General features: G+C 40.3%; 1 protein-coding gene across 2 annotated transcripts in view; it reads left to right on the top strand.

Moving 5' to 3' along the window:
* Positions 1–13,994, top strand: part of KCNG3 (potassium voltage-gated channel modifier subfamily G member 3) — a 54,857-nt gene extending 40,863 nt beyond the window's left edge. The window contains exon 2 of one of the 2 annotated variants that reach the window (XM_077282374.1): positions 4,273–13,994. In XM_077282374.1, coding sequence (XP_077138489.1) covers positions 4,273–4,918 — 646 coding nt within the window. In that variant the 3' untranslated portion in view covers positions 4,919–13,994. The remainder of the gene's footprint in view (positions 1–4,272) is intronic. The other variant, XM_077282376.1, reaches the window with a different exon arrangement.
* Positions 13,995–14,579: the final 585 nt, after the last annotated feature.

Below are 14,579 nucleotides of genomic sequence, written 5' to 3'. Positions count from 1 at the left end.
TGTGTTGAGTTGCGTGTGGTGACATGCGTGTAGCAACTTTTTGTGTGTCGAGTTGCATGTGACAGGTTAGTGTAGCAAGTTGTGTGCAGCAAGTTTTGCGCATGGCGAGTTTTGCGCGTGGCGGGTTTTATGTGTGGTGCCTTTTGAGTATGTGCAAGTTTTGTGTGAGGCAACTTTTGCATGTGTTGCAACTTTTGTGCATGTGGCAATTTTTCCGCGTGTGCAAGTTTTGCGTGTGGCGAGTTTTCCATGAGGTGAGTTTTGCACGTGTGGCGAGTTTTGCATGTGGAGAGTTTTGCGCGTAGCGAGTTTTGAGCGGCGACTTTTGTGTTTCGACTTTTATGTGGCGAGGTTGGTGTATGTGTGGTGAAATGTGCGCTGAGGGTGGTATATGTGTTCGAGCACGTGGTAGTGTGTGGCGCATTTTGTGTGTGTGTTCATATCCCCGTGTGTGGTGAGTATCCCATGTCGGGGCCCCACCTTAGCAACTGTACAGTATATACTCTTTGGCGCCATCGCTCTCACTCTTTAAGTCCCCCTTGTTCACATCTGGCAGCTGTTAATTTGCCTCCAACACTTTTCTTTTCACTTTTTCCCCATTATGTGGATAGGGGCAAAATTGTTTGGTGAATTGGAACGCGCGGGGTTAAAATTTCGCCTCACAACATAGCCTATGACGCTCTCGGGGTCCAGACGTGTGACTGTGCAAAATTTTGTGGCTGTAGCTGCGACGGTTCAGATGCCAATCCCGGACATACACACACACACATACACACATTCAGCTTTATATATTAGATGTGCTTTATACTGAGAGCTATTGACAACCATGTATGTAGGTCTTGGCCTATAAACTGTCATCTCTGGTGTCTGACATTTTGGGATTGCCTTTTTGGCAGTTGTCTTTTTTATTAGTTGATCTTTTTGCAGTTGTGTATAGTTCGGGACTTCTAGTAGTTGCACTTCTAGGAGGTGTACGTTATGTGGCTCATTGCCTTTTAAGCCGTTGACATACAAATAATGCGGAGATTTTTCTGTTTCTAGGTTTGCTTTCTCTATATTATATAATTAAGGACACTGGTGTACTTACTATACTATAAGTCAGACTAAAGTCAATCAGCTGATTGCCAGGCCATCCTCATAGTAAAGGGAGGTTGTTCTACTGAGAAACATCTTGTCTTTGTCTGTTTGCTCTTTTTCTACTGTCTGGAGAGCAGACATTCATTTCAGGACAAGCAAACCATTGGACAGCGGTAGGAACATGATGCGAAGTGAGGGAATGGAAGTTCCTGCACCTATAACGCCGGCTGATTGCAGGAGTGCTCAGTAGTAATAAGAAGTTATTTTGTTTCTCTGATCCTGCTCTCCTCTAGCTCATAGTTATGCTTTAGTTTTATTTTTTCTCTCTTCTATTTCATATTTTTATGGCTCTTTCAAGGCACTCGAAACCTTGGGCTCTGTAGCAGAAAAAGATAGCTCTGACTGTTATAGATGAATACTATTAAATATCAATATAATAGTGAATACAGTGGCGCTACAGTGCACAAGTGTTAAAAAGAATTTGCGCTCAAAACACCTTGTTTGTAAAAATGGGCTGATGGTAATCAAAGTGGTAGTAAAACCTCGTCCCTACACCACAAAGGTTTAAGGTAAAGGTACTAGTTTAATACTAATCATAGCAGCGCTAGATAAATGTCAATTAGTGATGAGCGAATAAACTCGTAACTTGAGATTTCTCGAGCACGCTCGGGGGTCCTCCGAGTATTTGTTAGTGCTCGAAGATTTAGTTTTCATCGCCGCAGCTGAATGATTTACATCTGTTAGCCAGCATAAGTACATGTGGGGGTTCCCTAGTAACCAGGCAACCCCCACATGTACTTATGCTGGCTAACAGATGTAAATCATTCAGCTGCGGGAAGAAAAATTAAATCTCCGAGCACTAAAAAATACTCAGAGGACACCCGAGCGTGCTCGAGAAATCTCAAGTTACGAGTATATTCACTCATCACTAATGTCAATAGATTAGGTAGGCAGTACAGTCCAGCTAGCAGTGGAATATCATCCTTACTATGAAATATCAGCACAGACATTGGTCACTATATGGGTTACTAATAAATAAGTACACTGTCATTTAAACTTCCAGCAATGTCAGAGTAATGTCACCCAGACTGCTCAGTAGCACCAGCAACATCTGGCCTAGTGTTATCATGGGTCCTGAGACGTTTTTACATTCCCTCATGAAGGCCTCTCCATGACGTTGCCCACATGTTCTCCAAACCAAAATCTGTCCATCATTGCACTCAAGAAAAAAGCAGGACAAATCACTGAAGAGGACAGTCCTCCACTCCAGCCTCCATTGCTGTCTTGCTCCGCACCACAAAAGTGTTTGAGAGCGGTGGCATGAGGTCAGTGGAGCTCCTGTCGTTAGACGTCTGGCTCGTAGTACAATGTTGTGCAATTGCCAGCTGATGGTTTGTGTAGACACTGATGCCTTAGACCAGGGGTCCCTAGCTGTAGCTCGAGAGCCACATGTGACTCGCAGGCCTGTGATGTATGGCTCATGGCTGTCTGCCAACTTGGATGATTTATCATCAGGTGTAGCAAACAGCTATTAAGGCCATGTTCACACTCTGCGGTTTTTACCGCGGAACCGCCGCGATTTTGATGCTGCGGGTCCGCAGCAGTTTCCATAGCGTTTACATTAACATGTAAACCCTATGGAAACCGCAAACCGCAGTGCACATGCTGCGGGAAAAACCGCGCAGAAACGCAGCGGTTTACAACCCGCAGCATGTCACTTCTTTGTGCAGAATCGCTGCGATTCTGCACCCATAGAAATGCATTGAACCGCTTACTTCCCGCATGGGGCTGTGCCCACGTTGCGGGAAGTAAGCGGATAATGTGCGGGTGGTACCCGGGGTGGAGGAGAGGAGACTCTCCTCCAGGCCCTGGGAACCATAAAATAGTGTAAAAAAAAGAATTAAAATAAAAAATGAAGCTATACTCACCTATCAGCGCTGCCCGCGGCCGTCCGGTCTCAGTTGCTGTGCCGAACAGGACCTGTGGTGACGTTGCGGTCACATGACCGTGATGACGCCGCGGTCACATGACCGTGACGTCACGAAGGTCCTTGTCGGCACAGCCGCTTGCAGCGCCGGGGAGATCGCGACGTCAGAGGGTGAGTATAGCCAATTTTTATTATTTTTTACATTACTATTGATGCTGCATATTGCTGCATATGCAGCATCAATAGTACAGCAGTAATCCCGCAGCGGAAACCGCGGAACAAGCCGCGATAAATCTGCAGGGATAACCACAGCGGTTTTGCCCTGCAGATTTTCAATTCCGCTGCGGGATTAACCCGCAGAGGAACCCGCAGCGTGTGAACATGGCCTAAGAGTAGATCTCTAGATGGTGACTTTTGTGTGTGGCCCTGCACAGAAGAGCCGATCTGGATGGGGGTAAGATAGGAAACCCTGGGGCTTGACATACTGCCTTGGTGTGATTTCAGTAGAAAAGCTTTGGCTGTCATTATACCGGTAATAGGGGGCTCTGGGTGTCACTACTGTGAGTGAGGCAGGAGCTAGATGTGGCTCACAACCCTCTCTCAGAGCTGAATGTGGCTCGCGACCCTCTTTCTTAGCTAAATGTGGCTCTCAAGGTCAAAAAGGTTGGTAACCTCTACCATAGACTGATGTGTGACACCTAATTCCAGGACAGAATAGCTTACTACACGCCAGTCTTCGAATCTGACAAGACCACATTACATTAATTTAGTGGTGCAACCTGTGTTACTCCCATATCTCCAAAATGTCTCAGGAGCTGTTTTTCAACATGACAGTGCCTTGTTTGGCAATTTTGAAAGAAGCTGCCAGCAGCGGATCTTGATGATTTGCCCAAGTGCATTCAGCAGCAGGACATTCTTCAGACGACCATTAATAACCTCACTGTTAACAGACGAGGCTGTAAGTGCAGAGATTTCTGCACATGGCGCTCATAGTCATTACTGAATAAGTCAAGACTAGAGATATTTTGAAAATCTTGTTTATAATTTTTCAAAATTTACAGATCAGTAACATGTCTATCCATCCTGTGATTTCCACAATTACACAACGTTTCCTTCTTGGTGGTGCCTTTTCATTGTTGAAGAGTATATATTTACATATTGTGACCTCTGCTTTACTTACATTGTGGGGTTTTAACGCAGAGCGATGAAGGACGCCCACTGAAATATCATTATGACAATAAATTATCCATCATGTTTTCTTTCCACAGGATAATTGAAGCTATCTGCATTGGCTGGTTCACGGCAGAGTGCATCGTCAGGTTTATTGTCTCCAAGAATAAGTGCGATTTTGTGAAAAGGCCCTTAAATATCATCGACCTGCTGGCTATCAGTCCGTATTACGTCTCAGTTCTCATGACTCTTTTCACGGGTGAGAACTCTCAGTTGCAGAGAGCCGGGATGACGCTTCGAGTCTTGAGGATGATGAGAATATTTTGGGTGATAAAACTGGCAAGACACTTTATCGGCCTACAGACTCTCGGCCTTACTTTGAAACGCTGCTACCGGGAGATGGTCATGTTGTTGGTGTTTATTTGTGTTGCAATGGCGATTTTTGGAGCACTTGCACAACTGCTCGAACATGGCTTGGACCTTGAGTCAAAAAATGAGGACTACTCAAGCATACCGGCAGCCTGCTGGTGGGTGATCATTTCTATGACCACCGTAGGCTACGGAGACATGTACCCTATATCCATTCCGGGCAGAATACTTGGAGGGGTGTGTGTGGTCAGCGGGATTGTCCTCCTCGCATTGCCGATAACATTCATTTATCACAGTTTTGTGCAGTGTTATCATGAACTCAAGTTTAAGTCCGCCAAGTACAGCAGAACCTTATCCAATGAGTACTTAAATTAATACATATCAGAGCTTTGTGATATATATATATATCTATTTTGTTATTTAATAGCATCCAGGGCTACATGAAATTGTGTAAGAATATAATGCGATAAGCCACGCCTTTGTGCCGCCTAAAACATAGACAACATGGCACCTGTCTCGTCTCATATATTACTCATTTTTGTTTTTTATGTTTTTTTGCATTGTGCCCAATAGAAAGTTATTTTACCATAGAGGCTGGCCCTTTCATCAATCCTTCCCATGGAATGTCTCCAGATTTTATCACAGAGGCACCACAGTCTTCTGGTAATATATTCAGGTTTGGTCCAAGAAGCACAGAGGTGGCGGGATTTTATTTAAAGAGAAATCATCATTTTAATTTTATTTCATAAATCAATAGTGCACATGAAAATAGGCAACTTTGTAATATATCTTATCGTTGAAATCTGCTTCTTTCTCTACCAAATTTGAACCTCTGCTGAATTCAAGAGGTGGAGGTTCTCAGGGTTCTTGGGCCCTATTTTCAGGATTGATGGGCATACCATCTCAATTCTGAGGTAAAATATGTGCTCAGTGAAGACTTTCCTATTACTGAGAGGGGAGACGGAAGTTGCTATCGATAGAATTCTATGTAGACGGAAGGATGTAGAGCTCCTCCATCATCCTCTCCCTCCTATCTACACAGAATCTTATCAGTATCAGCTGTCATCTCCGATCTCAGTAATGGGAAAGTCTGTCTTCAATCAATCCAGATTTTACCTCAGAATTGAGATAGTATGCCCATCAACCCTGAAAATAGGGCTCAAAGAACCCTGGGAACCTCCATCTCTTGAAATCAGCAGAGGTGCAAATGCTCGGCCTCTGCTCGTCTCTTTGTCAATGGGACTGGTGGAAATAACTGAGCATTGTACTTGGCTTTCTCTCATAGTCCCAATGAACAGAGTAGAGGCTGAACCTTCTCCCCATTGCTTCATTCAAGATGGAGCTCTGCAGATCCTCATTCTCATGATTCTGGAGCCCGTTTTTGCGATCGCCGGAGATCCCAATGGTCAGGCCTCCAGTAACCATTAAGTTATTGTCATTTTGCCATTTTGGGACAGTTCTTTTCAACCTCTATTAGCAGAACCACTTGTAGTGCTCTGATGAGAGCTAGGATATGCCATTACTTTATAGTCAGTAGAAGTTTGACCATTGGGATCCCCTTCCGATTCTGTGAAGGGGTCAAGTTGGGTCACATTTATTATTTTTACTCTGCTACTGGCCCTTGGCCACCTAACTGTTCAGAGAACTACTGGCCAGTTCAATATCAGTAAATAGGACTGGCTGCAACTCCCTGTACCGCCAGGTATGCGCCGGATAAAAAGTACAAAGAGATGCAATTATTCTGAGGATTGCAAATCCTTCTGTCCCCAAAAAATTGGTGAGGGTCAAATGTGGACAATGTTCATCATAAAATCATGGTGTATTATAACCATCACTTTATGGGATGAAATACCCCTTTATAGGAGTTGTACCAATGTAACAACTTATCACCTATTCACAGGAAACATGATGAATGTGTGATCACTTTGGGTCGGATAGCTCAGACCTCCATGGATCATGAAAATCGGAGATCCTCCTGTTTGAGGGGAGTCGTAGTCAAGCAAGCAAATTTGCAGTGGTATAATTATCTATGAGATTGATAGAGATGGATGAGCTCTGTACTCAGCATTGTGAGTCCCATAGACTTTGAATGGAGCACCTCTGTGCATGTGCATCTGCCATCAGAATGTTCCCATGTTCTCTTGATCCATGTAGGTCCCAGCAGTCTTCTGATCAAACTCTTATCACCTATCAATTGACATCTTACTGAAAGTGTCGAATTCTACACCTCCTCGTCTTTGAGGGATTCTAGGGTTACCGGTACTGTCAATGCTTGAGTCCGTAAATCTATTTTAAAGTTCCTCTAAATATGGATCAGGGAAAATCCTCTTAATACACTCTATAAATATTAAAATCCTATTTTGACTCAAATCCATACTCAAGTCAGATGACCAAGGTTCTCCGTGAATCTCCGATGGATATTTGTATACAAGTCAGAGCCTGACAATGTTTTTCTTCTCTGCCAACAATAATGTATTTTTTTTATGTAAATTCTTTTTATTTTGTTTTCCAAAATTCCTGCTTGCAAAAACAGCAGCAGCCTCAACATGCCTCATTATAGGTTCTGCACTGTCCACAGGGTGACTGCGGGAAAGCAATTAAACTGAGAAGCTCTTTAAAGTAGATTTGTCTTCACCGGATAAAACCACAGTTTGACTTGTCTGGGTCAACACTCTTTTTTTCTGTTCAGGGGTCCTCCTAAGGTGTTAGAAATTTACTGATTATGTGCACACTCTTTTCTGCAGTAAATGCGATTGGTATTAAAAGGATGGCTTCACCTGAATCATAACTATAGAAAGATGCCCCGAAATACGTATTCTAAAATGTATACTTTAATGAGTTGATCATAACTTCAGAAACTTTTGGGTTTCATAGTTTTGTCGTTGAAAGAAGACTCAAGTCCATCGAGTTCAATCTATAACCTAAGATGTTGATCCAGAAGAAGTCAAAAACTCCACGAAGCAGATACTAATTGCCCCATGTTAGAAGAAAAGTTTCTTCTCGACGCCACATACGGCAATCAGATTCATTCCCGGGATCAATGTCCAATCGATCACCCCAACTTCTTAGCGATGTCAATCAAATGGGAAGTATTTTTTTACTGTAAATATTTAGAAAAAAAAAGAGTCAATAAAAGAAACAGGAAAATTAATTTAATCTGATATTATGGGAACCTATAAAGAGTTGGATTAAAATGAAGTAAGTAGATAGTATTTCCATGCGCGCACAATGTAAAACAAAAGAAAAGTTTTCCAAATTTCGGGTATTTTTTGTATGCATTCAATTTGGCTCTTAAATACAAATCATCAACAGGGTTGTCAGAAATGCCAGGACAATCCATAAAAATAGGGCACTTTTTTGCCCTATTTTTTTTTTTTTTTAAAGATTAAGGCGTCCTTGAATTTTTTTTTGAAGAAACTTGTACCGATTATTTTGACTGTAATTATCAACAGTTTACAGTGAATACAGGTAATGTCTACCTATCAGAACTAGGGGTTGTAGACATGTATCACTTATAACCATAGTGATTTATTATGGTTTTCCAATGCGTCCGTAAAAAAATATTGTCATTAAGCTGTCTGGACAAACAAAAAAAGTCAATTTTTCAAATTTTTCAGACAATACACTAACAGTAAATTGCACAATACATGATGCTCAGATTTTTTTTTTTCAAGTTGTGATTTGCAAACAGTACAAGCAAAATGAAAAAGAAAACTGTTCAATTCCTTTAGAAATGATAGATTTCCGATTATCAAATATTCTGACTTTTTATTGGACTGTGGTTGTAATGGATAATAAATCTCAAAGTCCCAAAAAATGTTATCTTAGATAAGATACAGTCACTTTGATTCACAATAAGGTCTAGTGTTATCAAACAGTTAGCAGACTTTTTGGCTTAATGATAATGATTAAAGTGAGTTTATTGTATATTTTGTTTTCAGCTGTGGTGTACCTAGAAAGAAAAATCTCTTACTATTTAAATACATAGATTTTTGTTAAAGAAACCTTTTCCTAAAGAGTTGTGCTAATATATATATTTATAGTTCTGCTCAAATCGTTGAAGAATTATAGATTTTGGTAAGATTTTTTGTACGTTAATGTATACTAAAGGTGTGAAGCAAAAAGTATTTATGGATTTAGGGTATTTATTGAAATCTTAGGTTAGTGCTTAGAAAAATTAAAACTGGGAACTAATATGAAATGTGTTCCGATACTGGTCATACAGACCATGAACTTAAGAAGCCACCTATGAAGTTAATATGGAAGGTTCTTTGAACAGTTAACTTTAAATAAAATAAAAACCCTATAGCTCATGCTTTTTTAATAAATCCAAATTGAAGACCTTCTACATTAACCAAAGCCAATATCATCATCCATCTATTGGCAATGGAGGACCACCGGTTGCTCTTTGATTGTTTAACCCCTAATGAACAGATAAAGGTTCACTGGATGAAAATTTGTGCTTTTCAGACATGGGAGCCCTTCTGTTTAGCTTCTCTTGTTTGAGGGGAAGAAAACAATTCAAGAATGTTTTGAAAAGGAAATGTTTTTGTACGTGCATTCAAACAAATATTTTTTACATGTAAAGAACCTTCCTAAATTCTTTAGACATTTGGAGTTGTTTCTCGACTCTAAAAAGTCAAGTTTCTGCTGCATCTCAACAAGAATTTCATAAAAAAGGAAAAACCCCAATGTGATAATATTGTGAGTGCAATTCATCAGAATTAATCAAGAATAGGTGCCATAAGAGCCCAGGCTCAGACTGGCCCACAGGAGAATCCTCTGGTGGGCCCCTGTGAAGGAATGGGCCACCACCTGTCACGGGGAGACTAGGTAAGCTAAGGCTGGTTAACCGGGCCCCTGTGATTTCCCTCAGACTAGGGAAAACCCTGTCTATCCCTCTCCCAGAATTTACACTAATGGTGTGCTTGTCTGGGCCACCAGGCCTGGCCCTGACTCCTGTTTCAGCCCTATGCTGAAACCACCACCCACCACCCAGTGAATAGACCTCACACCAATCCCCACAGAAAGCACAGACTGGGAAAACTGAAAAATGCACCACGCCGCAGACACACAGGAAAACACAATAATGTGCCCAGGGCAAAACAAATACAAATATAGGAAGGAGAAATATAACAAAGGATAATACACCACCAGATACGATATTTCTTCTCCAAGACCACCACTCCAGACCGGAATCACTAGGCACGAGGCAAAAGCTATAATCGGCGACACCCAAAGTCCAGCAATACTATTTAAAGGCCGTGGGCGTGACCCAGCCTCCAACCCAAGTAGCAGCTAGATTAACCCTGGGCAACCTGGATAAAGATCTAGCCGGCGCCACTGGGCGTATAGTGGACGAATGTGGAATTACCGCTGTCTGTCGGATGCCCTAGTGTGAATAGCGTCCGACATGACACCACCCTCTTATATGAGCAGTACTTGTCACTATATACTTGGTTCACCACATACAGGCAAAGGCAACATCGTATTAATTTAACAACCAAACCAGCTTATTGCTATGGAATTTTGTAAATAAGGATAAAGTCATATTTGCATGCAGCTGAAAATGTAGCCTTGGAGTTGATGTTTCCGGTGGTAACTTGGCACCCCACTCCAACACTGTCAGAGTCCATACGTGCATGTAGACAGAGACTTGATAGCCCATCGCAGCTGGCGGGGAGGAGTCACCGGAGACTCGCCTATCTGGCTAGTCTTCAGCACGGATCAGTCCCCATTGGCTTTTAAGGTATGGTTTTCTCTGAAAGGCGCAATGTTTCAAAGTCAAATTTACCTGGCTGAGATCATGTAGCCAATGCCTAAAGCATGTTGCCCTTGGGTCGGGCAGCCTTTATCAGCTGTACATTCACACAACATTTACCCTGTGTAAAAATTTGATCCTCAGGTCAATCTGTCGCACAAATCCAGGACTAACCCTAAACTTTTTGCTATAAATTTGAAGCTAAATTTCAGCCGGTCTGCACCCGGATTAGCCCAGACCAATGAGGATGATCTGCACATTTTTACTCGCAATGATGTCCACATGTATTTCGCGCACACAAATGGTTTTAATAATTGACATATGATACACTTATAGATTTTGTTCAGATAAGTTACGACGCTTGTTCGCAGCATGAACCAATGAACCATGCTGATCCATACATTTCATCCACACTTTATCTTACATGAATGTAAAAATGTGTGCAGTGTAATTAGTTCCATGATAAAGTGCCTCGTTACCAGCGAATTAGCAGTTTGTGTAACGAATGTGCCGCGTGAACCTCGGCAAGTTGGCGCTAGTATTGTTGATAATCCTCAGGTTGAACTGATGATGTTTTACATGTAAGGATAATAGTCATTTGTGTTTTTTTAATTAAACTTACTGGGAAATGAATTTTTAAAGGAAAAAAATGATAAATAATATGTGAACGTTATCCAACAGTGTTCAGAAAATATGCACAAAAATGTAAACTCTATCCATTGGGAATCATCTTCATAATATGGCAGACAACTAAATTTCTGACTATTAAACACAGAATTTATCTTTCGTTTATTCCACTCATCTCCAATGAGGGTGTTAGTGGTAGGAAGATCATACTAGCATACATAGTCTTCAATTTAGTTAAACAGATCAGCATATATTTAAAAAAAAAAAAATTAAAAAAATTTACATATTTCAAATGAATGGTCAAAAAGTGGAAACTTTTCTATACATTTCAAAGCTTTACTCACATTAACTTAACATCAAATTCTGTAAGCTAAGTCTCTAAAACTAATGATGGAAAGCCAATATGATTTGTCTGCATATCAAATGATGGAGACCATTAGGTTATTATTAATTGTGTGTGTATACTGTATATATTTTCTGCCTCCACCATGTTTAACGATGGGCATGATTTTTTCAGGTTGATGTACAGTGGTATTTTTCCACCACACATAGTGTTTTACATTTAGCTCAAAAAACTTTTACAATGGTCTCATCTGACCAGAGAACTTTTTCCACATGCTCGCTGTGTCACTTCCATGGATTGTGGAAGAAGATGCTCTGGCCAGATGATACCAAAGTAGAACTCTTGCGGCTAAATGCAAAATGCTATATGTGGCAGAAAATTAACACTGCAAATCACCCTGAAAACACCATCCTCACAATCAAACACGGTGGTGGCATCATCATGCTGTGGGGAGCTTTTATTAAGCAGGGACAGGTCAGAGTTGATGAAAAGATGGATGGAGCTAAAATACAGGGCAATCCTGGAGGACAACCTGTTAAGAGCTGCAAAAGACTTGAGACTAGGACATAGATTCACCTTCAAGCAGGAGAACGACCCTAAACATACTGTCAGATGGTATAGGTCAAAGCATATTCATTTGTGTGAATGGTCCAGTCACAGTCCAGACCTAAATCCCATTGAAAACCTGTGGCAAGACGTCAAAAAATTGCTGTTCACAAATATCTCCATCCATTCTCACTGAGCGAGAGCGAGTATGCAAAGAAAAATGAGCAAGCATTTTAGGCTCTAGATGTGCAAACCTGAAAGACCACAAAAGACTTGCAGCTAATGGTGGTCCTACAAATTATAGACTCAGGGGCTGAATACAAAAAATTCACATCACAATTTTCATATTTATATTTTTACTAGAAAAACATGAATCATTTCCTTTACACTTTGCAAATGTTTGCTACTTTTTGTTGGTATATTACATAAAATCCCAATAAAATACATTTAAGTTTGTGGGTGTAACGTGAAAAAATGTGTGAAAAGCTGATGGGGGATGAATAGTTGAAAAGAACTACGGTAGCATCATGTCCTCGTGTATCATTTATGGGGATAACAGCATGTGAGAGAAGGAGCGAGGTAATGAGATCGCATGCTAAGATCTGTTTTAGATGATCCAAACTGAAAAGATTGATCCAACTTTCCCATAAATGTTTCATTTGAGTAAAAATTGGGGGAGTGCAATGGAAAACCTGTGTACAGTCACCAGAGTTATTAAATGATCCATTGAATGTTACATTGCGCTTTTGTCTGATTTTGTTTTTTACTTTAACATACTTTACAAACTTTAGACATTATGTTTTTATTATTGCGTTACTTTGGGATTACTTATTCATTGAAAATCTCTACCCGCTTTGTGTATACAGCACCCAGGCAGAACTATGTGGCTGATGTTCTATGGTTTTTATTTCCTTCCTTGTTGTTCTACAATAATTGTACCCTTTGATATCATATTCATGAGAATTGTGGCGGCATCTGTAGTCGGTTTTATTTGCATCTTATATGGTATATCCACAGGAGACTTCTCATCTTACCGAAAATGCGGTTCGCTCTTCATTAAGATATAAGACGGTTTAGGGAAGAGATGCAGGTAAACAGGCGAGGACATTGAAAGGGGGGGTATGTAGGAAGCTTCCCACTGAGCTCTAAACTTGCAGCACCACAAGCAGTAATACCTGAGAGTGTAGGTACTGAGAAAAAAAAGAAAAAATACAATAATCAGCCAACAATCGAGTAGGACTTGAACCTCTAAATGTATAGAAATACAGGTTTAGAGATCTTAACTTTGCAATTACTGAAATACACCTGCCCTTTAAAAAGGACTCTTCAACTACCATTACATGTCTGCATATATTTTCTTCCTAAAATAGCAATTTGGGGACCTCTTTTTTAAAGTTTAAATTTGTGCTGTTCCTCTGTTATGGTATTTGCACTAGACATCTTTTTCAGGGGAATTCCATCTGGAACCCACCTGACAAAGCGCTAAAAAATGTTACAAAGGATGACCATAATGCAGAGCAATGTAATAATGACTTTGCTGTGCACATAGTCTGACTTTTCTCACTTTTTTTAACCGCTTTAAGCATCGATAGGCGGGAAGCAGTTAAGAAAAGTAGCCTGTACATTCTTTGGGCGACTTCCTCTTGGAATCTTTGTGGGTCTCCTGAAGAAGTTGTAATACTGCGAAACACGTTGAGAATAAACCACACTGTCTTGATCCTGATTCCTTGATTGGTTCTACGCCAGCAGTGCAGATTACCCGCTATCTCCTGCCAAAAACATTTTGAAAGTGATTTGATATTCTGGTATTGTGTAGACAACACCTAGATTAACCCATGATTATTCCTGAATGTACGATAGTTTTTTCAATTGTGTCCACAAAGTGTGAAGAGACACTACCACATATAGATGGCATGTTTTCAAATAAGACCATATTACCAAATTTCCCATTCGAAAAGCCAATGTTGAAAGGACAAAGCCAGCAGTGCAAGAGATGTAGGTACAGTGTGTGCTCCATCTACAGAACAGATATCATCTGCTGAAATTAAAATAATTTTGGGTGTGAGATATTCAGTCTTCGATCTTATGTCATACTGGATCTGCGATCAAATGTTTTTGTTGATGTTGCACATGTTAACGTTTTCTGATTTTAATAAAATAATAGATTTATTCTCTATTCGGATTCATTATTTATGGTTCCTTCTTCTCTGAAGTTAGATATGTACCAAAAAATCCAAAAAAGACACACTAAAATACCAACATAAGTAGTTTCTTGGGGTGTGTTCACACTTAACACTTTTTCAGGTGGAAATTCTTAAGTTGCTTTTTTAAGAGAAATCCACATTAAAAAATACATGAATTTTCCATTGACACACTTTTAAAGATTTTTTTTACAGTCTTTTTACTTCAATGGAATGTTTGGTATAGTGTGACATGCAGAAATAGTGCTAACTGCTGTTGCTTCAAAAGCATCCAGCAACTAGAGGGGTTAACACAGTTACAGGAGACAGGGAGTGGTTAGCAGAGCCCCACAGGGATTGTGAGAAACTTGTTTACCAACAATAGCCTTGGCAGAAAAAAAATGAAAATTTACTTTAGTTTTTCCATTAAAATCAATAAGGAGTAATTGAAGTGACTTTCGATGTGGATTTTAGAACAGATTCCGCTACAAAATCCTAATATATTTGTAGGTCAATTAATGTAGCTGTTTATGAAATTTCCAACAAAAAAATTATGCATACTATATAGTATGTATATCA

The sequence above is a fragment of the Ranitomeya variabilis genome, chromosome 2 (assembly GCF_051348905.1).
Source record: "Ranitomeya variabilis isolate aRanVar5 chromosome 2, aRanVar5.hap1, whole genome shotgun sequence".
Taxonomy (NCBI): domain Eukaryota; kingdom Metazoa; phylum Chordata; class Amphibia; order Anura; family Dendrobatidae; genus Ranitomeya; species Ranitomeya variabilis.
This window is presented reverse-complemented; position numbering and strand designations above follow the sequence as displayed.